This window comes from Oratosquilla oratoria, chromosome 12 (genome assembly GCF_046742065.1).
Source record: "Oratosquilla oratoria isolate Oo_2021 chromosome 12, ASM4674206v1, whole genome shotgun sequence".
Taxonomy (NCBI): Eukaryota; Metazoa; Arthropoda; class Malacostraca; order Stomatopoda; family Squillidae; genus Oratosquilla; species Oratosquilla oratoria.
In genome coordinates, this window is record NC_134788.1 from 27,924,233 (window position 1) to 27,951,019 (window position 26,787).

General features: G+C 40.5%; 1 protein-coding gene across 5 annotated transcripts in view; it reads left to right on the forward strand.

The window, feature by feature from the left end:
• The window catches only part of LOC143031154 (zinc finger protein 131-like), an 88,972-nt gene that overhangs the window by 19,336 nt on the left and 42,849 nt on the right, over window positions 1–26,787 (forward strand). For all 5 annotated transcript variants that reach the window (XM_076194670.1, XM_076194668.1, XM_076194665.1 and 2 more), the window contains exons 5-6: window positions 2,600–2,752; window positions 25,462–25,569. In XM_076194670.1, coding sequence (XP_076050785.1) covers window positions 2,600–2,752; window positions 25,462–25,569 — 261 coding nt within the window. The remainder of the gene's footprint in view (window positions 1–2,599; window positions 2,753–25,461; window positions 25,570–26,787) is intronic.

Consider the following 26,787-nt stretch of genomic DNA (forward strand, 5'->3'; position numbering starts at 1 on the left):
TCCCAAACTCTGTCACCAACTTCTTTAATCCCTCCTCTGATCCTGCTACAAATGCAGTGTCGTGAGCAAACAACAACTGACTTATCTCCCATTTTTCTCCATTTTCTTTAACAATCTCCAATCCCCAGCCCATTACCCTTGCATTTACCTCATGCACCACCCCATCCATGTACAGTATAAATCAAACAGCCAAGGCAACACAATAAATCCCTTGTGAAGTCCTATCTTTACCTCAAACCACTCTCTCTATTTCTAATTCTAACAGACTCTACTACCCTTGTAAAAACTCTTACCTGCTCTTAACATCTTTCCTCATATCCCATATATCTACAATACATCCCAAAGTGCCTTCCTGTCTACCCTGTCGTAAGCCATTTCCAAATCCATAAAAGCCCCAAAAACCTCCTTACCTTTTCCTATAGCTTTCTCATATATCTGTCTTACCACAAAAATCTGATCCATGCAACCCCTATCTGTCCTAAACCCACACTGTTCCTCACCAATTACTCCCTCTGTTCCTCTCCTAATCCTCTCAATCAAAACCCTCCCATAAGCCTTCCCAACTACACTCAACAAACTGATCCCTCTGAAACTACTACACTCACAATTGTCCCCTTCTCCTTTGTAAAGTGAAACTATACAGGCACTCTACCCTCTTTTAGACAAACATTAAACAACTTCACCAGCCAGTGCACCATCACTATACCTCCCTTTTTTTTAGACACTATGTATGACACTCATCTAAACCAGGTGCCTTACCTCCTCTCATTATTTTAATAACTACTTTCACCTCATCTTTCTTATTTCTCCTCCATTTTCCTCATACATCACTCATTTTCTTAGCATTTCCCACTGTAACTACCTTTCCCTCCCTATCCTCCTTCACATTTAGCAACGCCCTAAAATACTCTGCCCATCTTCCTCTTACTGCTGTCTCTTTCATTATCACCTCTCCCTCTGCACCTTTTACCTTTGCTTCTCTACTTGATTCACCTCCCTTTCCTCTCTTAATTTCCTTCCAAAACATATTTTTATTACTTTAAAAAAATTGCCATACTCTTACCTCATTTCACATCTGTTCTCCTTTTTGCCACCTTTATCTTATGCTTCACTTCTCTTTTCTTTGTGCCTCTTTCATGATTCTGTCGTTCTGTTTTGCAACCAATCTGTGAATACTCATTTCTTCTCTTTTACAACCTTCTTTGTTTCCGCATCCCACCACTCACTACCCTTCTATTTCCTCCCATCCTCCTTGTTCCACACACCATCTTTGCACACCTTATGACTCCCTCCATGAACCATTCCCATTCCTCCACTCCTGGTTGTACTCTACCCCTCACTCCCTCCCACTCCTTTCTCAGCTTATTCTTTTACTCCTTTCTCCTTTCTCATTTAAACAGTTTACTCTAAGGACCTCCCTACCTTCTGTCCTTTTCCTTTCTCCTTCTATCCTCCATCCTCAACTTACCTTCCATCAAAAAATTATCTAATATTCCACCACTCTCTCCCCAAAGAACATATATACCAAAACTCATCCTACTCCTCTCCTGGTTACCACCACCCTCTCCCATGTGTACTTATGCTTGACTTTTTCCCTAAACACTGTGTTAGCTGTCATCAACTCTTTCTAGACACATCTCCACCATCAATTCTCCACTACGATTTTTTCCTGGAACTCCAGACGTACCAACCACTCCATCTGTTGGTTCAACTTCTATAGCAGTGAGGTCTCCCAGTACCACTATATTGACATATCTCCCTAAACCATACACTCATTTAAATCTATCAAAAAGCCTCCCTTTCCTCTATGATCTTCTCACTACCAGGCCCATATGCACTTACAAAAACCCACATCTCCTTTCCCAGCTTCACCTTCATCCACATCAACCTTGATGAAACCTCCTTCCACCCCACTACACTCTTACTTATCTCTTCCCTTACTAGTATAGCCACCCCTTCTCTCCCTTGTCCCCTCTTCACTCCTGAGTACCTCCCCACTACACTCCCAAACTCAAACTTGCCCCTCCCTTTCAAATTAATTTCACTCCATGCCAACACATCCATCTTTTTTCTCACAAACATACTGCCTCTTTCCTTTTACTCTCATCTGTACCTCACCCACTCACATTAAGACCCAAACCTTAGGGTTCTGGTTGGAAAACTCCTCCCAGCCCCTCTTATGCCTTTGATATGTATATATATATATATATTTTTTTTTAGGAATGTCCCCTTTGTGGCTACAGAGAGTAGGATACCTAGTTCTATCCCCATCCTATTCTTGTCGCCTTTTACAACTCGAGTGGGAATGCTCGGTGGCAGTGTTCTTTCTCCCGTACCACAGGGGAGAATCTTTATACAGGTTGACCTCTCATTAACGGACTAAAAGGGGGGTAACGGTGTCTGTTGATGTGAATAATCCGTTGATTTGGAGTGGTTTTTGGGTGGCATAGTGATAGCACAGCACTGAACAACAGCACCAAAAACACCGAAAACACCAGAAACACAGCTAATTAACGTCCGTTAATGAGAGGTCACTCTGTATCTCTAATCTCTGTGTATTTAATCTTAAGTCTTTATATTTAATTCTCGATATTTTCAGGATCCAGGTCTCGACTCGATAGCCGTAGTTAAGGAGGAGCCTAGCGAGGGTAAGCAGGAGATCTATACGGAGGAAACTCTTCTTCAGGTTGGCTTAGACAATCACATGTTCAAGACCTCAGCGCCGCCCTACACACGGCCCTTCACGCAGAGGGTAGGTCCTGAAACTCTGGGTGACCATTTTCCCATTTTCTTAATCAGTTTCTCTTCATGTCCTGTTTTTACTTCAGCAGACGACGAGTAGGCCATGCTTCGAGTTCTCTAAGATTCAGAAATCAATGTTCAGAATGAAAATGATTCATGGAATTCCAGCTCTACAAGGTGTGTCTTATGAGTAAAAGCAGCAACGACTGCAACAGCACTGTAGGAGAGAAGCCAAACACAGAGTACGGGATCCACCGTATTTAACGTTTCGCCCAGCAGGGCTTCTTCAGAAATAACATAGTCAGATGTTTGTCCACTATGTTATTTCTGAAGAAGCCCTGCTGGGCGGAACGTTAAATACATTGGATCCCATACTCTGTGTTTGGCCTTTCTCCTACAAGGTGTCTTACCGAAACATCACCACGCAGGTTCAAACAAAGCCCATGGGAGTGACATTTCACAAAAAAAAAAAAAAGAAAAAAAAAAAAAGAAAAAAAAAAATATCTCCCACCATGCCTCACCCCGCATCCCTCCCTCTTCTGACCTCACGTCTCTACCCGATTGACCACATGCCCCCCTCCCTTCTGACTCCACCCTCTGTGACATAATGTTACCTGTCATGCTATCCATGTTCCTCCTCCCCTTACATCTTAATTCTATTTATGTCTCAATCATTTCTTGTAACTTGTACTTTACTGAAGAGGGTTATAGCTATTAGCTGAAATATAGAAGTTATACTTTCTTAAAAGTTTCCATTTATTCTGACTCTGGGTTCTTCATTATTATATTTTTACAAAGGAGAGGAACAGAGGGAGTAATTGGTGAGGAACAGTGGTTTTAGGACAGGTAGGGGATGTGTAGATCAGATTTTTGTGGTAAGACAGATATGTGAGAAAGCTATAGGAAAAGGTAAGGATGTTTTTGGGCTTTTATGGATCTGGAAAAGGCGTACAACAGGGTAGACAGGAAGGCACTGTGGGAGGTACTGCAGATGTATGGGATAGGAGGAAAGCTGTTAAGAGCAGTCGAGAGTTTTTATGAGAGTAGTAGAGCTTGTGTTAGGATTAGAAATGGAGAGAGTGAATGGTTTGAGGTAAAGGTGGGACTTCGTTAGGGGTGTGTTATGTCGCCCTGGCTGTTCAATCTTTACATGGATGGGGTGGTGCGAGAGGTGAATGCAAGGGTAGTGGGTCAGGGGTTGGATATGATTAAAAAAAATGGAGAAAAGTGGGAGGTGAGCCAGCTGTTGTTTGCTGATGACACTGCACTTGTAGCAGGATCAGAGGAGGGATTAAGGAATTTAGTGACAGTTTGAGAAGGTGTGTGAAAGAAGGAAGTTGAAGATAAATGTAGGCAAAAGTAAGGTGATGAGATGTACAAGGGGAGAGAGTGACAGTAGGCTGGAAGTGAGCATTAAGGGTGAGAAACTGGAGGAAGTGGATAGTTTCAGATACTTGGGTGCGAATGTGACAGGAAAGGGAGGAGTGGGGGTGGAGGTAGAATGTAGATTGAGAGAAGCGAGTAGATGCCTTGGTGGATTAAAAAGTGTAATAAAAAATAGACATCTGGGAATGGATGCTAAGAGGAGGTTATACGAAGGAGTGATTGTGGCAACAGGAGTGTACGTGGCAGAAACATGGAACATGAGAGAGGAAGAGAGAAGGAGTTTGAATGTGTTTGAGATGAAATGTCTGAGAAGTATGATAGGGGTTGCAAGGCTAGATAGAATGAGAAATGAGGAGGTGAGGAGGAGAACAAGGGGGGGAAAGGGAGCTGGGAGATAGGGTTGATGAAAGAGTATTAGGATGGTTTGGACACATGGAAAGAATGAGTGAAGAAAGATTAGTAAAAGAAGTGTGGAAGGCAGAGGTGGAAGGAGTGAATATGAGGGGGTGTCCTAGGATGAGATGGATGGATGGGGTGAAAGGGGCTTTACAAAAGAGAGGAATGTCGTAGAGGAAGGATGAGAGAGGACAGGAGATAGGAGTGAATGGAGAAGGGTTGTGTATAGAGGATTCTGTGATGCATGAGGGGGAGTGGGTGGGGGATGTATGTGAGGAAGTATGTATGAAAAAGAATTGACGCAGCCCGAAGGGATTTCTCCCCGTCTTCTCCTTTTCTGCATGAGGGGAGGGAGAGGAGGGGTCGCCGAATTTATGAAGCAGCCTTGCTGTGGATGTGCTGTGTCTTGCGACACTGTTTCTGACCCAGGGCAGTGGACAGGATGCAAGGATGACCCTTCATCCAGGAGACGCCAAGATAGGAGGGAGGGAGGAGGGTGGAGGGGAGTGGAATGTATGGGAAATGAAATGGGTGGAAGTGATATCGATGCCTTTTTCTTTTTGGCCACCCTCCATGTAAGAGGGAAAAAGCCTTTGGTATATGGTATGGCTACTACATTTTACTTAAGTGATATATATATATACTGTATATATATAATATAATATATATATATTGACATAAGTGGAGTAGGAAACACAGGAGTCATAGTCTGAGTTTGTTCTTGACTAGTTTCGCAGGTACAAGTATGCTTTTTCCTAGGAAATTCAGACTAAGACTCCTGTGTTTCGTACTCCACTTACATCAACCTGTCAGAATGTCTCAACATATAGTTATTTATATATATATGTGTGTGTGTATATATATATATATATATATGTATGTATATATATATATATGTATGTATGTATATATTTGCAGAAACCACTTGGAAAATAAAAGAAATGAATACCGAACGGTTTCGTCTATTCAAGACATTATCAGGGTGCATCCTTTGTATCCTGACGATGTCTTGAATAAACGAAAACGTTTGGTATTCATTTCTTTTATTTTCCAAGTGGTATATTTGATTTAGCAGCAATGGATAAGTCCTGTGACAACTGGATAATCAGAGCTTAGTGATTTGTTTTGCATATATATACATATATGTGTATATATATATATATATATATATATATATATATATATATATGTATATATGTATATATATATATATATATATATTTATATATATTTACACTACAGCTCTGATTATCCAGTTGTCACAGGACTTTTCCATTGCTGCTAAATCAAATATACCATTGTTTTGGGTCATACCCTTTAACCTCTTCAATGCGAGTCAAATTCTCGCAGGCGGCATTAACTGCCTGACATACAATGATGCATCACAATACTCACAATTCAAGATATAAAGTTACAGCTGTATCATTCATTGTCTTTCACTCTGTGTGTTAATAACCACAGAAAATATGATCACGTCAGCTCACAGGATATGGGACTCACTCAGCTACAACTACGAAATAAATATAATCAAAATGCCAATGCCGGCATCCTCACATACCCACTTGCATCTCATGATGCCTACGTAGGCATCATCGTATCAAAGGAGTTATAAAAAGGAAAAAAATTGCCCAAAAGCTATTTGATTTCCTACCCAAACCTCGCAAATAACTTAAACATGGGGAAACTGCAGTTATATCAAATATAGTACTAATCAACAAATGACCCTACCGTGGAACCTATCTTATTTTTTCCAAATGGGATTATGAAAAAATGAACACACTTTTAACCCATTAAACTCCAATGACAAGATGTCTTGTCATTTGGTCAAATAAAACAAAAAATCATAAAACACCAAAATGTTTGATCAAACATTTTGGTGTTTTATGATTTTTTTTTTTGACCAAATGACAAGAATCTTCTTATCATCGGAGTTTAATGGGTTTAATGAAAAAAAAAAATCACTACAACTTTTTTAAGAATTAGCGATGTAGAGGCTTCTGTGTTAGTAACGACAGACGAGCTTCTCTCCGTTTCTTAAGGTTGTACAGCGTCAATGAACTCGCATCAAATTCTGCCATTAAGTTGCTGCGGCTCTCACCCACCACAATCCGTTTTACGAGCTCACTCTTCTTCGGGAGCATCAGAACAAAGCGCTTCCTCATCTCCTTGGTCCAATTCTGCGGTGGAGTCATAGTGAGATACAGTAGCTAATACAGACACGCCAATGTAAACAGATAAAGAGGAGACTGTAACACGGTGGATGCATCATGCAATATGGCGTCAGAACAGAAGGCTGTTCCCAGTAGTTCAGATGAGTGCCGCTAGTGTTGTCGCTCCACCTGTGTAATTTGGATGCCAAGAGCGCTTGCAAAATTCAAATATCGGCATTGCTGCATATTGATATTTAAATTTATTAATAGGGCTTGTCAAAAGGTGCCGTTATATCGAATACCAGATAATTGGAACTTCACGGTATACTATATATGCATATGCATGTGTGTATATATATATATATATATATATACATATTTTATATATATATATATATATATATATACATACATACATACATACATACATATACCAAGGCTTTTTTCCCCTTGCAAGGGGGGTAGCCAAAAAGGAAAAGGCATAAAATCATTCCCACCCATTCCATCCCTGAATACACTCCACTCCCCTCCACCCTCCCTCTTATCTTAGCACTTCCTAGATGACGGGTCATCCCTGTACCTCCTCCACTGCCCTGGGTCAGAAGCAGTGTCGCAAGACACAGCACATCCACAGCAAGGCCACTTCATTAAATCGGCGACCCCCCTCTCCGTCCTTCCATACATAAAAGGAGAAGACGGGGAGAAATCCCCTTGGGCTGCATCAAATTTTGCTCACACATACTACCTCACCCCCCATCCACCCACCCATTCCACCTCATGCATCACAACATCATCCATATACAACCATATACATCCTTATGCATGTGTATATATATATATATATATATATATATATATATATATATATATATATTATATATATATATATATATATATATATATATATATATATTCTTAAAAACAACAGCAACAAAAGAATTATTAATTAACTTTTTCCGTGAGCTCTCAAGCTTGCGAAAAGTAGATTTCTGGTAGGGGGAAAGGCATAAATCAAATTTCCAAAACTCCCTCTCCCCCTACCAGAAATCTACTTTTCGCAAGGTTGATAGCTCAGGGAAAAAGTTAATTAACAATTCTTTTGCTGTCATTTTTAACAGAATATGCATCGAGAGAGTCTCTTGCCACGCTTCACCAGTATGTATATATATGTATATATATATATATATATATATATATATATACATATATATATATATGTGTGTGTGTATTTACCTAGTTGTACTTTGCGGGAAGGGGAGCTACGCTCGTGGTGTCCCGCCTTTGTATCTCGCAGCGTCTAGTTTACTTTAAACTCATGAATGGTTTTTGTGCTTACTATTTCATTATCCAATTTATTCCAAGTGTCCACTACTCTATGTGGAAAACTGTTTTTCTTCAGTTCTCTTCTGTAGCTATGTTTTTTATTTTCTTTCCATGTCCTCTTGTGTTTCTCTTGTCCCAGTTTAGTAAGTCCTCTCTATCGAGTATCTCCATGCCTTTCATGATTCTGTAGATGGTCAGTAGGTCACCTCTCTCTTCTCTGCTCCAGCGTCGGTAACTCTAGTTTAGCCAATCTCTCCTCATATGATAGGTTTGCAAGTGCAGGTGCCATTTTTGTTGCTGCTCTCTGGATTCCTTCTATTTTCTTTATATTCTTTTTGGTACTGGGTGACCACAATGTCGCCGCATACTCTAGTCTAGGCCTTATCAATGTAACCAATATTTTTTTTTATCATGTCTTCGTCCAAGTATACAAATGCCACTTTTATCGATCTTAGCAAGTTGTAAGCCTCCCCGACAATTTTGTTAATTTGTTTGTCATAGGACAAGTCATATGTGATTTTTTTTTTTTTTCTCTCTCTCTCTCTCTCTCTCACCCTACGCCTGGTAGGAATAATCCTGTCAGCGGCAGCTCTTCACTAGACTTCTCCATGCATCTATATCCTCGTAGGTCTCTTTTTCTTTCACTCCTGGTAAGTTTGTGTCTCTTCTTTCTAATGCTTCTTCAACACCTTTCATCCATCTGGTCCTGGGTCTCCCTACAGGTCTTCTACCTGTGGGTACCCATTCCAGCATTTGTCTTGGGTACCTCCAATCTTCCATTCTCATAACGTGTCCAAACCACCTCATCATCCATTCTTCTATTAAATCCAACACTGACGTCACTCCTATTTCCTGTCTTATCCGCTCATTCCTTAATCTATCACGTCTTGTCACTCCTTATTATCCTAAGGGCTCTCATTTCGGCTGCTTGAATGCGACATTTTAATTTGGTGTTTAGGGACCAGGCTTCACTGCCGTATGTTAACACCGGTCTTAACACTGAGACATAAATTGTCTTATTGCATTGAAGTGGGATGCTTTTTTCTTTTAATAGTGGGTACAAAATATTTACTGTGTTCTTATATTTTGTAATCCTGCTGTTTATTTCAGTCTCCTGCTGGTTATTATCACTGAATTCCACTCCCAAATACTTAGAATGTTCGACCCGTTTTAATTGTTGTCCATCAACTTCAATTCTTCCCTCAACTCGCCTTCTGTCGACACACATTACTTCCGTTTTTGTAACATTCATCTGCATCCTGTATTGTTTTAGCACATCATTCCATTTGTCCATTTCAGTTTGTAGATCTTCCCAACTGTTTGCAGCTATTGCTATATCGTCAGCAAGCACCAGTGGGTTCATATTTCTCTCTCCTTCAATATCCTTAATTATCCTGTCCATGTACATTATAAACAATAATGGAGATAGCACTCCGCCTTGTCTTACTCCACACTTGACCCTAAACCACTTACCGTCTCTTTTCTCAGTCTTTACTCTACTTTCACTATTTTCATATAAACTCTTAATAGCTTTTATTAGACTCACTGGTACCTCGTATTGATCGTGTTCAATAGCTTGCCATAACTGATCTCTTGGTACTCTATCGAAAGCCTTTTGAAGGTCAATAAACCCAAGGCATGTGATAATTACTCCCAAATCTTTTTCAGATTCTGCCTTGGTTCCAATTGTATATTTTCCTGATATTCTGTTTTTGCTTTGTCCAAACTCCATTATACTACACTTCTTAGTATTAAAATCCACTTCCCAGTTCCATACCTTATTCAGGTCTCCCTGCAGTGCTTCACAGTCCATATCAGTTTCTACTTTCCTTAACAGTTTGGCATCGTCTGCAAAGAAGCTCATGTAACATTTCACATCCTTGTCCATGTCATTCACAAAAATAGTAAACATTATTGGTGCCAATACAGATCCTTGCGGTACTCCACTGATCACCCCTTTCTAATCTGAATATTTTTCTCTGAGCACTACTCTCATCTTTCTACCAGTCAGGAAGTCCTCCATCCATTTTAGTAGGTTCCCTTGTATTCCTCCTATGTGTTCCAGTTTTTTTTAGTAATTTTCTGTGTGGTACTTTGTCCAAAGCTTTTTGCAAGTCTAGGAATGCACAATCAGCCCATCTGTTTCTTTCTTGCACGATGTCTATTAGTCTTGAGTAGAAGCATATTAAGTTTGTGGTGCATGATCTTCCTTGTCTGAACCCAAATTGTCTTGGGTTTATTATGTTGTTGTCTTCCAGATGTTTTACCCATCTATTCTTGATGATTTTCTCACAAATTTTGGCTATAGTGCTTGTTATTGATACTGGCCTATAGTTGGTGGGTTCTTCCTTGTTTCCTCCTTTATATTTTGGTACAATGTAAGCATTTTTCCAGTCATTAGGTATCTTTCCTTCTTTGAGTGAGCTATTTATTATGATGTGTATTTTGTCCGTTAGTTCTTTTTTGCATACCATCTGGGCCATGTAATTTTCTGACGTCAAGTTTTGATAGGTGTTCTGATATTTCTTTTTGTGCTGTTGTAAACTCACTTATGTGGGGAGATTGCTTGTTATTATCTTTGTCCCAATTTTGTATTTTCTCTGGTGAGGATGGATTTAAAGTGATTGTTCATGAGGGAGGGTGGAGGGTTGTGGAGGGTGGAGTGTATTCAGGGATGGAATGGGTGGGAATGATTTTATGCCTTTTCCTTTTTGGCTACCTCCCTTGTATGGGGGAAAAAGCCTAGGTATATGTATGTATATATGTTCATGACTTCGGCCATTTCTAATTCTTCTGTGTATTCTATATTTCTTTGGTGTAGTTTCACCATTTCCTGTTTGTTTTTAAGTTTACCATTCACATATTGATAGAATAGTTTGGGTTGATCTTTGCATTTATCTATAATATCCTTTTCATGGTTCCTTTTCTCCTCTCTTCTCACATTAACATACTCATTTCTATAGTTTATATAAAGTTGCCATTTACTAGGTTTTTTATCTTTTCTCCACCTTTTCCAAGCTTTGTCCCTTCTGTCTTTTGCCTCACTGCATCTTTTGTTGAACCAACATTTGATGTACTCTCTCTCTCGCTTTTGTCTTGGTACATGCCTGTTTACCCCTTCATTGTAATTTTCCATCAAGATATTCCATTTCTCTTCCACTTTTGTCTCTTCCATATAGAATTTATCCCAGTTTACATTGCGGGAGAATATTTTTAGTTTTGCACAGTCCGTTTAGTTGTACATCAATCTTCCTTTCCTATGCTTTTCATTTCTCTCCATGTCTATTTCTTCCTTTAGTACAGTTTTGATGAGTATATGGTCACTCTTTCCAATTGGTGTCTTGTAATGGATTTTGTCCACAATTTCAGGTTCTGTTGTAAATATTAAATCTAGTTTTGACGGCTCTTCATTGCTTCTGTATGTGGTGTTTTCGCTGACCCATTGGGTCATTATGTATTCCATGGTCATGTCCAGCAGTACATTACCCCACAAGTCGTCTCCTCCTTGCACTGTCATGTTATCCCAACAAATTTCTTTGCAATTGAAGTCCCCCATAATTACCAGATTACCCCTGCCCATTAGTATCTCATTTAGTGATTTCCTTGTATCTTCTAGCATTTTTGTATGTTCGTTCTCTTTTCAAGTGTTCGTTTTTGGGGGCACATAGGTCACCACAAACTTTCTACTTTTCATATTCTTGCCTTCGACTTTTATCATGATCAGTTCAACATTACCTTTGCCCTCTGCAATTTTTGTCACGTTTAAGTCTTTCTTGGCCAAGAACATGATTCCTCCTCCCTGTTTCTTGTCCCTGTTTTTTATCCAGTAATTATATAGTCCTTGTCCAATATCGATGGATGGTATTTCACCTCTTAGTTTAGTCTCTACAATTCCCATTATGTCTGGTTTTTCTTCTTGCAGGTAATCATTGAGTTCGTTCAGACCTGAAATTAATCCGTCAATGTTAGTATAGGCCACTTTTAATTTTCTTCTTCCTCCATTATTTTTTCTGTCTTTGGTTTTTTCGTTTTGATGTGCCATTTCCTCAATCTCATGTCGATTACTCTCCAATGGAATTCCTTGCTTTCTGTCTCCGTTCTCATCGAGTTTTTTCCTTTGCTTCTTCTCTTAGTGACTTTTCTTTTTCTAATTCTTCAGTATTCATTTCTCTTTTTATCCATATCTTATTGTACTTTTCACTCCTTGCCAAGTTGCCTACTTTTTCAAATATGTCTTCTACTACCATCTGTGACCTTAATTTTATCTTTATAGGTCAATTTCTATCCTTAGAATAGTGTCCGATTCTATATGTCTCATCCAGGTCTTTGCTTGCATCTCGGTCTCCCCCCTGAATTTCATTCAGGATTTCTACTGCTGTCTCTTTTTCTTCTTTTTCTCTCATGGACCTCCCCAATCCCTGTTTTTCTTTTAGTCCATATGCTACAATACATTTTCTCCTATCTACGGTATCTCTGACCCAATTAAATTTTTCATTAATCACTTGGATAATTGTATCTTTTGCATTATCCTGCATTTGCTGCTTGACTATTTCTTTGAAAGCAATTTCCTTATTTTCAATGTTTTCCTTCCACTTAATTTTCTGAATACTTTCCTCACCTAGGTTCTCTTCGATTTTTTCCGTCATTTCTTGTAATTTATTGTTCACCTCTTTCTTTAAGTTTTCGCTATTGTTATTATCATTAATTCTCTTCTTTTCGTTATCACTCTTCAGCTCATTTATATCCCTTTTCATTTCTTTAATCTCATTTGTAAGATCCAAGTTGGTTTTTCTTAGGTCAGAAATTTCGTGATTCACTTGTGCTAAGCAGTCCATTAGTCCAATGATATCCTTTCTTAAGTCCATAATTTCATTCTCCCACCATATCCTATTTTTGCTCATATCTTTCTCTATCTCTAATAATCGACTTTAGTTCCTGCTTTCATACTTACTAAATCCTGGAAAATCTTCTTTACCGGTGTTGATACATGTGTTTCAGGAATGTTCGTGTACATCGCGGTTCGATAGACTGACGCCAGATGGCTCTGGTTCATGATTGGCTTTCGGGTCATTGTTTTCTTTCATTTTTGCTAATTCCGTGTTAATACAATTGACTAGCACTGCAGAGATATCATTTCGGACACTCACGATCACTCCCCACCCCTACAATACAAACCAGGTTTCCTTTTTCGTCGTAAATCCTCCTCTTCTTGGTCCCACGACGACGACGACAGTGACGGAGATGTTTACGGTGTGAAGGCATATGTGTATGTGTGTGTACATAATAATTGAAAGGGTTCCCCATATTAGGAGTTATAGTAGATTGGGAAGTGAGAAACCCCGTATCAGTTGTGGCAAGCTGCCGTTAGGTTCACCTCCCTGCTTGGCCAGGGCTGTCGGGACCCAATGCAAGAAACACACAAAACCACGCCCAGGAACCAAACGCAGGACCGTCTGCTCGCAAGTTCGACATGGTATCCACTGGTAGGCAGAAAGGAAAAGTTTAAATGTGTTTGGGATAAAGTAACTTAGGAGTTACAAGGTTGGATAGAGTGAGAAATGAGGAGGTGATGAGAGTTGAGATGGAAAAGAAGCTGGTAGGTGTTATGAAGAATCCGGTGATGGTTTGGACATATTGAAAGAACAAGTGAAGATTTGCGAAAATAGCGTAGAAGGCAGAAATGGATAGAGCAAACTTGAGCGGATGATTGAGGATGAGATGTATGGGTGGGGGAAAGGAAGCCTTGAGCAGGAGGGGAATGTCTGTTGAGCAAGGAACAGAGAAGGCAAGGGATAGATTTGAATGAAGAGTGGATGTGTATGGATTAGAAAATTATGTGACCAAAAAGAATTTCTTCTCTGCTCAGTAATTTCTCAAATTGACGGGGATGGAGGAGGGTGAGGGGGTTGCTATGTAATGAAGCATTTGCCGTTGGACCCCATTCTGGAGGTGCGGTATTTACCTAGTCGTATTATACGGGAAGGGAGCTATGCTCGTAGTGACCCGTCTTTGTATCTTTCAGCATCAAGTTTGTTCTTAAGTTCTTGTATAGTTTCTGCACACACTGTTGCCTCATCCAATTTGTTCCAAATATCCACACTCTGTGTGGGAAACTATATATATATATATGTATTTTCCAGACCTCTTCTATAACTATCCTTTTTGAGTTTCTTTCCATACCCTCTTGTTTTTCTTTTATCCCACTTTAATAAATCTTCTCTGTCTAGGACATCCATGCCTTTCATAATTCTGTAGATGGTTTGTAGATCTCCTCCTCCTCTTCTTTGTTCCAGGGTTGGTAGCTCCAGTTTGGACAGTCTTTGTTCGCATGTCAATTTGGAGAGAGTTGGTGCAAGCTTTGTCGTTGCTCTTTGGATTCTTTCTGCAAACATACATACATATACCAAAGGCTTTTTCACCCTTATAAGGGAGGTAGCCAAAAGACAGGCATAGAAATCACTCTCCCATTCCATCCCCTACATACTCCACTCCCCTCCACCCTCTTCCCTCCCTCTCATCTTGGCACCTCCTGGATTCTTTCTAATTTCTTTATATTCTTTTTAGTACTGTGTTTGGGATTGCTTGTGAGCCGAGCAGTGGGCGGGGAACTGGGATGACCCCTCGTCCACGGGGAGTCAAGATAGAACAATGAAGGGTTATTTGGTGGATGTCGGCCTCTTTTAAGGCAAAGGATAGAAAGGATGTCTTTTGGACTTTAATGGATTTGCCTTCCCCTCCATCCCATACATCTGCAACACATCTCAAAATACCTTCATGTCGACACTGTTATTTGCCTTCTTCAAATCCATTTAACCTCTTCACTCCGGGGCACATCGCACGTCTGGCAGCATTAGCTGCCCGACGTGTGATGTTACGTCATAATAATTGCTTTATAAAAAATAAATCGGTGCTCAATCGTTCGTTCTCTTTCACCCGTGAATTTTGATAACCATAGAAAATATTATGAAGCCAGTTTAGAGAGAATGGAGGTGATGTAGGTACAACTACAATAAATATAATCAAGACGCTGACGTCGGCATCATCACGTACCCACTTGCTCCTCATGACGCCTACGTAGGCGTCACCATATGGAAGTGGTTAAGTCCAAAAGACATCCTATCTTTGCCACCTTCCCCCCCAAAATAAAAGTAAAATAAATGCATACATATACCAAGGGTGTAAATCACAACAAAGTAATGTTGTAGCACATTGTTAAAATTATACTAATGACCCACTTTCGGAGAATGGGCGAAAGTAAAAAGATCCGTATATTCCAATCACATCTATGATCCTCTTCAGCAGATGTGCTTTTCTCCACTCTGTAGATACATCTGCTGAAGAGGATCACAGTTAGTGATTGAAATGTAGCGGATCTTTTTACTTTCGCCTATTCTTCTCCGAAAGTGGGTCATTAATATAAATATACAGGGAGGTAGCCATGATGATGATGATATGGTTTAACATCACATACTCCCCCCTATCGGGAGGCTCCAAAGGGGGGGGGGGAAATGGATTTATGCCTTTTGACTTTGGCTACCTCCTTTATAAGGGGGATGGAATGGGAGTGGTTTTTGTGCCTTTGTTTTTTTGGACTTGATTTGAAGAAGGTATGTGACAGGGTTGACAGGGAGGTATTTTAGGATTTGTTACACAAGGATGAAGGAGACTGCAAGAGACCATGAGGCCTACACTAGGCAGTTCCATGCCCATTACCACCTGTCATCCCCCCATCCATAAAGTTGTCTAACTGTTTCTTAAAACAACTGATAGTTTCAGTGCTCACTACATGGATACTAAGTCTGTTCCATTCATTGACCACCCTATCAGTAAACCAATTCTTTCCCATTTCATTCTTAAATCTAAATTTGTCCAGTTTAAATCCATTACTGCGAGTCCTGCTCTGTTGCAGATGTATGGAACGGGGGAGGCCGTTGTTTTTTTTTTTTTTTTTTTTTTTTTTTTTCCTCTCCTTCTTTCCCTCTTCAATTCTAGTCAAATTCTCACGTGCAGCATTGGATGCCCGATGTAAGATGCATCACACTAGCATTATAAAATATAAAGTCACTGCTGTAGTATTCGTAGTCTTTTTACTCTGAGTAATAATAACACAGAAAATGTGATCAAACCAGTTCACAGAATTTGGGGGTCAATCGGCCAGTTGTTGTTTGCAGATGACACTGTGTTTGATGCTAAGTTGACTGATTGACTGAAATAGAGGGAGAGGGAAAGAGACACGAGTAGAACAGTGGATCTCTGGGTTGTGACATAAAGTTGGGTCACCAAGCCATTTACATGTGTTGCCAAGGATTTGGGGACGGAGAGGGGGTCGCCGATTTAATGAAGCAGCCTTGCTGTGGATGTGCTGTGTCTTGCGACACTGCCTCTGACCCAGGGCAGTGGACAAGATGCAGGGATGACCCGTCATCCAGGAGGTGCCAAGATAGGAGGGAGGGTGGAGGGGAATGGAGTATGATAGGGATGGAATAGGTGGGAGTGGTTTTTATGCCTTTGTTTTTTGGCTACCTCCCTTATAAGGAGAAAAAAAGCCTTTGGTATATGTATGTACGTGTTATTATTATTATTATTATCATTATGAGTGGACGGAGAGAGGGGGTCGCTGATTTTTATGAAGCGGCCTTGCTGTGGATGTGCTGTGTCTTGTGACACTGCTTCTGACCCAGGGCAGTGGTCAAGATGCAGGGATGACCCATCATCCAGGAGGTGCTAAGAGAAGAGGGTGGAGGGGAGTGGAGTATGATGGGGATGGAATGGGTGGGAGTGGATTCTATGCCTTTTTAATTAAATTCCACACTACAAATTCCTCTGTAAGAGCCACCATCCTAGCTTCCTGGTAGAGGGAAGTTTGTAACATTAATGCGAATCATCATGAGAATACCAAAGTCATTAACATTGAAGCACAAGATTATAGAGATATAGACACTTTAACCTTTTCCATACGATGACAACTGCGTAGGCATCATGAGGCGGCCCGAGTGGGTATACAAGAATGCCACCATTGGCGTCATGATTATATTTATTTCGTAGTCGTAGCTGAGTGACTCGTATAATATGAACCAGCTTCATCATATTTTCTGTGGTTATTATTACTCTGAGTGAAAGAGAACAAGAAATACAAAAGTAACTTTATATTCTATAATGCAAGTGTTGCGGTGCATCATTGTACATGAGGCAGCTGATGCAGCCTGCAAAAATTTGACTTGTATTGAAGAGATTAATGGAGCACAATTAAAATTTGAATAAACAAAATGTTCGTTAAGGTATGGGTTGCAATGTTTGTTCCGAACAGGATTTTGGGTCACAGACAAAAATATATATATATATATATATATATATATATATATATATATATATATATATATATATAGTATATATATATATATATATATATATATATATATATAAAATAAGTGGAGGTGGTTAACTTCTTTGACACTAGTGAAATAGTTGTGTACACGTTATTTTGCCAGATGTACAATGATGCATCACAATGTGTGCATTAGAAGATGTAAAGTTAAAGCTGTATTACTCATTCCCTTTCACCCTGAATATTGATAACCACAGAAAGTGCGATCAAACCTGTTCACAGAATACGGGGGACACTCATCTACAACTACAAAATAAATATGATCAAGATGCCCACTCACGCTTCATGACGCCTACGTAGATGTCATCGTATGGAGAGGGTTAAAAGCGCAGGAGTAGAGAGTGTACGTGAACGGATAAGATTTGGCACAAAATGATTTCTTGTTTGTTTTGTATTTTCTCATGAGTGATAAAGCAGTGGGGGTAATCCACCTTCAGCTCTAGAGGTGCTGTGTCTTGCTGCATTGCTTCTGACTTAGCCAGTGGGTAGGAGACAAGGATGACCCATCATCTAAGAGGAGCTATGAAGGGATGGACAAAGGACGGGTGTGGAGTGGGTGAATGCAATGGCTACCCTCCTTATGAGAAGGAATGTCCCTTGCGGTATACATATGTACATTTTATCATGACTTTCAACCCACATATCAAAGACCTGATGGCAAAAACCAACTAGAAAACAAACCTGTTGAAAACCGTCACTAGCACTGAATTTGGACAACGTAGAGAAACTGTAATAAACCGTCTATAAACAGTTCGTTAGAACCATCCCAGACACTGCTCCGACAATCAACAGGTCGTACCAAAATACAAACGATTGACAAACACTACAGAATGGAGCGCTGAGAATAGTAACAAAACCCTCCTTATAAATGTTTACAGAAACCAAAATCCTCCGAACATAACATACATACATATACCAAAGGCTTTTCTCCCTTACACGGGGGTTGCCAAAAAGAAAAAGGCATAGAAATCACTCCCACCCATTTCATTTCCCATATATTCCACTCCCCTCCACCCTCCTCCCTCCCTCCTATCTTGACACCTCCTGGATGACGGGTCATCCCTACATCCTGTCCACTGCCCTGGGTCAGGGGCAGTGTCGCAAGACACAACACATCCACAGCAAGGCCACTTCATAAATTCGGCGACCCCCCCCCTCTCCATCCCCTCATGCAGAAAAGGAGAAGACTGGGAGAAATCCCTTTGGGCTGCATCAAATTTTTTCTCATACATACTTCCTCACCCCCCATCCCCCACCCACTCCCCCTCATGCATCACAGCCTCATCTATACACAACCCTTCTCCATTCACCCCTATCTTCTGTCCTCTCCCGTCCTTCCTCCTAACATAACGTCACATGGAAATGACAGGAACACAGTTCTACACCAAGATTGTAAACACTGCAACCTTTCACACTGTTTCACAAACACCACCAACAAAACACAACAACAAAAACAATTGTAGAAGAAACCTGAAAAAGAACAGCTTTCCCCACAGAGTGGTGGATTTATGGAACACATTAGACGAAAGAATGGTGTGTGCAAAAACAATACAAGAATTCAAGAGAAAACTATGGAGAGATACAAAGACAGGACACCATGAGCATAGCTTCCCGTAAGATGCAACTAGGTAGATAACCAAAATATTCCAGCAGAATATTGTTCAAGCATCTACAACGACCTACCATCTGCACAAGAACACATAAAACACCCGACACAAAACATCTGCACAAGAACACATACACACCCGACACATGACCCAAAATAGCTATCTGGAAGGTTGGAACTCTTGACTTTGTGTTTATATATATTCCCTCTGCTGCAGTAGGAATTCATCAGTCACTCCCTCCCTCCCTCCTGTAGTTGTAGATTTATGTGATCCTTCACTGTTGACACCAGATCTTTCCGCTGCCATCTATCAGGGTCCTCAATGCTCATGAGCTCTAAATCATTCTTAACCCATTAAACTCCAATGACAAGATTCCTTGTCATTTGGTCAAATAAAACAAAAAATCATAAAACACCAAAATGTTTGATCAAACACCAGAAAAATATGACGTCAGTCCGCGAGGACTGACGTCATATTTTTCTGGTGTTTGATCAAACATTTTGGTGTTTTATGATTTTTTGTTTTATTTGACCAAATGACAAGGAATCTTGTCATCGGAGTTTAATGGGTTAATATTGTAAAGTAGGGATTGATGATAATAATTGATACCTTGAGTTCCATTGGCTGAAAGCCCACAGCCCCACAGTGTCTGCCAACAGTCCTTAACCCCTTACTCCGGGCCAAAATCTCACGGGCAGCATTAGCTGCCACATGTGCGATGTTGCATCATAGTACTCGCATTATAAAAAATAAAGTCACCGCTGTATTGCTCGTTCTCTTTCACCCGTGAATTTTGATAACCATAGAAAATATGATGAAGCTAATTCACAGAGTATGGGGGCCACACAGGTACTACTACAATATATATAATCAAGATGCCGACATCGGCATCCTCACATACCCACACGCCTACATAGGCGTCATCGTATTGAAGGGGTTAAGTCCATCCTTAGATTTCTCTAGAATGAAACTTTGAACTTTTGTCTATGTAGGAAGCTCACTGGCTGAGTGGATTAGGATGTCGTTACTTGCGGTGAAGGTCGATGGGATGGCGGTTCGAATCCTGCCACCGGCAAAGTTGAACCAAGGGCATGGTTTGTTAAATTCCACACTACAAAGTCCTCTGTGAGGGGCACCATCCAAGCCTTCTGATAGGAGGGAATTTGTGATGTTAAACCATATCAGTACTGGAAATCACCTATATATTAAAGGAATATATACTTTTAAACAGTTTCGTATTACGAAGCGAGACTGGCAGTGTGGTTGCTTGTATGTAAACTTTTTTCTTTTTGTACCATCGAAGCATTTTTTATAGAGAAATTTTTCCTCGCTTTTTTCCCCTTTTCATACCTTGGAATCTTCATATATTGGAGTTTCACTCATGGGGGATTCTACGTACAGGGATTTCTCAATTTATGTGAAAGATACATTCCTGAATGGATTGCGTAATGTACAAATCGCGTAAAGCGAACAGTTAAGTTTTACTATTGCTTATGTCATGTCATTCTAAATAATCCGTGCAATTTGAAAAAAAATGACTAGGTTTTTTTTTTTTTTACCTCGCGTTATTCTAAACACGCACAGATCGAGAAATCCCTGTGCTAGCATAGGACAGTTTCTGTGTCCATGGCCTCTTGTAGTAGGAAGGGAGGAGTTGCCAGTTGTTGGATTTATTTACGTCGAAAGTTGCCAGAAGACTGGAGGATTGCGTCAGATTGTCCAAGATGTAACAATTCACTGCATACAATACAACACATTACGGAAGATGGCATCGTACACAGTCATGCATGCCAACAACACAAAATACTCTCCTTATGGGATTCGTAGGAAAATCCCGTATCAGCCACGGCGTTCCTCAAAGAGACGGGATTGCCTGTAGTAGGAAGGGAGGAGTTGCCAGTTGTTTGATTTATTTACGTGGAAAGGTAGAGGAAATACAGTCACTGTTGTTGTATTTCCTCCACCTTTCCACGTAAATAAATCCAACAAATGGCAACTCCTCCCTTCCTACTACAAGCAATCCCGTCTCTTTGAGGAACCCCGTGGCTGATACGGGATTTTCCTACGAATCCCATAAGGAGAGTATTTTGTGTTGTTGGCATGCATGACTGTGTACGATGCCATCTTCCATAATGTGTTGAATCGTATGGGGTGAATTGTTACATCTTGGACAATCAGCGATGCGATCCTCCAGTCTTCTGGTAACTTGGAAGGACTGGACGATGACCGCACAGCAATCGCCTGGTGGACTCGATCCTCTATGGCAGTGGTTCTTAACCTGTGGGGAATTCCCCACTGGTGGGGAATGGCGGAGTTGCCAAGTGGGGAATGACCGGTTGGACAGAAGAACCACTGTTTTTTTTTTTTTTTTTTTTTTTTGTTTTTTTTTTTTTTTTTTTTTTTTTTCTTTTTTTTTTCAATCGATGTGTTTTTGTTTCTTTTTGTTTGTTTCTGGTGTCTTCTTGTTGTCACATTAAGGGCCGTAAAATGGCACAAAAAAGCAAAGTGTATATTTACGTACTAAATGCTGCATGGGTTAAAATCGAATTTGTCAAAGACTGATGCTGCAGTGGGAAATGGAGAGTTGGCTCACTAAAAAGTGGGGAATTGGAGAAAAAAAGTTTAAGAACCCCTGATCTAGGGGGACAGCCACAGGTGACACAAATTCCTGGAAACAGGAAATATTGTTAACCACTTTGGTACAATGTCATGAGGTGCGAGTAGGTACATGAGGATGCCAGCATTGGCATCTTGATTATATATACTGTATATATATATATATATATATATATATATTTTTTTTTTTTTTTCCTCCAGTTGTATATGAATTACCCCCAGATTCTATGAATGGTTTGATCATGTTTTCTGTATTTATTATTACAGCATTGACTTTATATTTTATAATCTGAGTAGTGTGATGAATCGTACGTTTGGCAGTAGATACTGTACGCAAAAAATTGAGTCGTACTAAAGTGGTTAAAGCTGAAAGAAAAAGACCTAAGATCCGTTCCAAGGACCGAGTTTTAGCCACGAATGTAGTTGGGTTCGGAAAATTAGTAATGGATGCAGGGCCCTGACAATGGGGAGGGAGGGTTGCATATACCCTGGGGCGGCACATTTAGTGGGGCGACAATTCTAGTCTGGATGTGCCGCCCACGAGACTGATGAAATAATGATAATGAAAAAAAGGGTCAAAGAAGCCCTGAATATTTTACCGTAATATACAAATTTTGCGTTAAAATCAACAGAAGATGAAATATTTTCCCCTTGTCCTTTATGCAATAAGGACATGAAATAAGAATTTTAAAACCTGTTTCAATTATTTCACAAGCCATTGGCTATAATAGGCATACATACATATACCAAGGGTTTTCCCCCCTTACAAGGGAGGTAGCCAAAAAGGAAAAGGCATAAAATCATTCCCACCCATACCATCCCTGAATACACTCCACACCCCTCCACCCTCCATCTTATCTTAGCACCTCCTGGATGATGGGTCATCCATGCATCTTGTCCACTGCCCTGGGTCAGAAGCAGTGTCGCAAGACACAGCACATCCACAGCAAGGCCGCTTCATCAAATCGGCGACCCCCCCCTCTCCGTCCCCCCATGCATAAAAGGAGAAGACGGGGAGAAATCCCTTCGGGCTGCGTCAAATTTTGCTCACACATACTACCTCACCCCCCATCCCCCCCACATCACACCATCATCCATATACAACCATTCTCCATTCACCCCTGTCTTCTGTCCTCTCCCGTCCTTCCTCAACAGACATTCCCCTCTTCCCCAAAGCCCCCTTCACCCCATCCATCCACCTCATTCTATGATGTCCCCTCATACTATAATAGGCAGTATGGAAAATGGTGATTGGGGGAAGGTTGGGGGGGTCTCACTTAGAACTTTGCCCCCGGGGTAGCACTTGGGCACGTAAGGGATCTGCTCGGATGTCGATCTTACTAGACTGCTACAATGCGTACCTGACGGTGAAACGAGATGGGCAGGATATGCTGTGGCTTGCAGCATTGCCAAGTTCCAGAGATAACTTGACATCATGATACGAAGAGCGTAACCCAGTGTTGAAGAAGCTAGCATAATCTTCATAGTCTGTGGATTTATTTTATTGCGTTGTATCATTTTCCTTTTTTGTGTTTTTATCATATATGTTTTTATGTATTCTTTATTCTTGTTATTGTTATCATTATCATTAATATTATTATTATTATTATTATTTTTTTTTTTTTCTTCTTCTTCTTCTTTAGGAGGTGTTTACATATTATGGGGTAATCATAGATCTTCTTTTTCGTTTTTATCTCTTGCCGCCCCAGGTCTTCTTGCAGGAGGCCCGCATCTCCCAGGTAAACCGCAACAGCCACCGTACGAGCTCGTAAGTCACTGAGGGAAGAAATAATGTCTTTGAATTGTTAATGTGCAGCATTGTTGATACGGAATGGGTGGGGGGGATGGGGGGGGGTGAGGTAGTATGTGTGAGAAAAATTTGACACAGCCCGAAGGGATTTCTCCCCGTCTTCTCCTTTTCTGCATGAGGGGACGGAGAGGGGGAGGGGTTGCCGATTTAATGAAGCGGCCTTGCTATGGATGTGCTGTGTCTTGTGACACTGCCTCTGACCCAGGGCAGTGAACAAGATGCAGGGATTACCCATCATCCAGGAGATGCCAAAATAAGAGGGAGGGTGGAGTGGAGTGTATTAGGGATGGAGTGGGTAGGAAAGGTTTTTATGCCATTTTCTTTTTGGCTACCTCCCTTGTAAGGGGGAAAAAGCCTTGGTATATGTATGTATTATTATCGTTTTATTTTTTATTTATTTATTTATTTATTTTTTTTTTTCTTAGGGGGTGTTTATATATTACGGGGTAATCACAGATCTTCTTTTTCATTTTTAATCTCTTGCCGCCCCAGGTCCTCTTGTAGGAGGCCCACATCTTCCAGGTAACCCATTCAACTCCGATGACAAGATGTCTTGTCATTTGGTCAAATAAAACAAAAAATCATAATAAAACAACAAAATGTTTGATGATCAAACAGCACCAGAAAAATATGACGTCATCAGTCCTCCTCCTCCTCGAGGAGGAGGACTGACGACGTCATATTTTTCTGGTGCTGTTTGATCATCAAACATTTTGTTGTTTTATTATGATTTTTTGTTTTATTTGACCAAATGACAAGACATCTTGTCATCGGAGTTGAATGGGGTAATCTGCAACAGCCTCCGTATGAGCTCGTAGGTCACTGAGGGAAGAAATACCGTCTTCGAATTGTTAATGTGCGGCATTGTCGATATTCGGTGTCTTCTGCATAGTGGTCCCGCCTGAGTCAATCTAGTTGTCGTAACCCCAAACGTCTTTGGTCTCTTCGTATGGCAGCTCCTGCAGGACAGGAACTTGAATGTTCATCGAATCTTACGAAGTTTGGACGTACAGTACAATAAACACTGCGTTATAAGCCATCACAGCAGATTCCGTACCTGGTCATGATCTTGTGAATGTTCGTTGAATCTTACGAAGTTTGGACGTGCAGTACGATAAACACTAGTTTGGGTTATAAGCCGTCATAGCAGATTCTGTACCCGGTCGTGATCTTGTGAATGTTTGTTGAATCTTACGAAGTTTGGATGTGGAGTACGATGCTCAAAGCAGGTTAAAGCATCGCTATAGTTATCCCTTCCGTATCGGAACTGATAGAGCCACACAGTGTTCGGATATGCGAGGTAAAATTATATCCCACTGCACCCCAACCTCATAGCTGTGACTCTGTCGCTCCAATGATAAATTTTCAATTATCAGCTCTAATGTAATAAAAGTTGTTTACAGTGTACAAAAATCGTGTTCTGATAATTGCAGTTTGGAGACTAAGAGTGGAAATGGTTCAAACCATGACTAAGCAGTGAGTTCAGAATAAGGGCATACCACATTAACCACTTCAGTATGACTCAAATTCTCGTGTGCAGCATTGGCTGCCATATGTAATTTGCGTCACACTACTCGCATAGTAAAATATAAAGTCGACTGCTGTAATACTCATTCTCTTTTACTCCGAGTAATAGTAATAACAAACACAGAAATTTTGATCAAATTAGTTCACAGAATATGGGGGTAACTCATGTACAACCCCAAAAAATATAATCAAGATACTGATGCTGGCATCCTTGTGTTCTCACTCGCACTTCATGATGTCTGGTTAAATTTCATGTTTCAAAAAGTATTTTGCAATGGGGCACCATCGACCAAGAGGGAGAGTTCGTAAGATTAAACTGAATCAGTTGGGTAATTTGTACGCGCTTCCAGTATGTCGTCATTCGGATCATCGTCCATGAAGGCTCCCTCTGATTTTCTTTCCTCCATGTGTAATGGCATTGAATTCTGATTGTCCTTTTACGTGTGTTTTACTTGGGGAAAGTTGAGGCTTTGTGATCTAACGTCTTTTAGTGTTTACATTGTCCGTGGTACTCGACAGGAAGCTTTGCACACCTGGGAACCCCCGCCGGGAAACCCCGCCACCGCTGCCACCGATGGAGGAGCCGCATTCAACACAGCCGAGTTTACGCCGCAGCAGCTTGCAGCCGTAAGTTGTCAATATTTGATGTTGGTATTTTTGTATATGAAAGGTAGTGTTATATGTGCATAGATTTGTGCAAGTAGGCATGCATACACACACACACACATACCCAGTACATGAATTTAAGAGCAAATTAGACATGGCGAGATACAGAGATGGGACACCTGAACGTAGCTCCCCTACCTGTAAGATACAACTAGGTTAACACATGCACACACACACATGTACAACTGCACTAATACCCAGTTATGTTTCCTGAATTTTATGTACAATTTTGACTTCAGATTTTTTTTTTTTTCTCCTTTCCACCCTTTTTCTTTTTCATATATGAAAATGTATGTCAAGAAAATTTATGGAGTAATTTCAAGAAAATTTATGGAGAAATATCAGAACCAATTGCTGTATTTGTGTAACTAAATTCAGGAGGAACATTATAGGTGGTAAATATCCATATACACAGATACTAGATGCTGCGAGTTACAAAGACGGGACACCATGAGCATAGCTCCCCTTCCCATAAGATACAACTAGGTGAATACACATACAGTGGCCGCAAAAAGTTTGGGCACAAAATTTTAGGCGCCCCAACTTTCCCTTAAACTCAAAACATGCAAAAAATACAACTTTCCACCCAAACTTTTCGCTATTTTTCAATGCTAGCGTTTGTACCCGTATTTAGCCGAGACAATACACACTATTTGGCAACTCTGTTTAGGCACACTCGATGTCACATGGAGTCACTTTCTAAACATCTCTCACGGAGAGTAGTCTTTTTTTGCGGTGGTCTCTGTTTTTGTGCCTTGATATCTCCGTAATGGGAAGTGGTAAAGAGCTGGAAAGAGACACAGTTGTTACAATCATAACCCTCTATAAGGAGGGTTATAAGTGTAAAGATATTGCTACTCGTGTGGGAATTGGAGTGCGTCAAGTGCAAAAGTGGACCAAGAAATTTCGAGACGAAGGAAGTGACATCATTCCTACTCAAAAGCATCGCTCTGGTCGGCCAAGGAAGATATCAAATCGTACTTCTACGGTTCTAACTGCCTCCTAATAACCGTAGGAGGCAGTTAGAACCATAGAAGTACGATTTGATATCTTCCTTGGCCGACCAGAGCGATGCTTTTGAGTAGGAATGATGTCACTTCCTTCGTCTCGAAATTTCTTGGTCCACTTTTACACTTGACGCACTCCAATTCACACACGAGTAGCAATATCTTTACACTT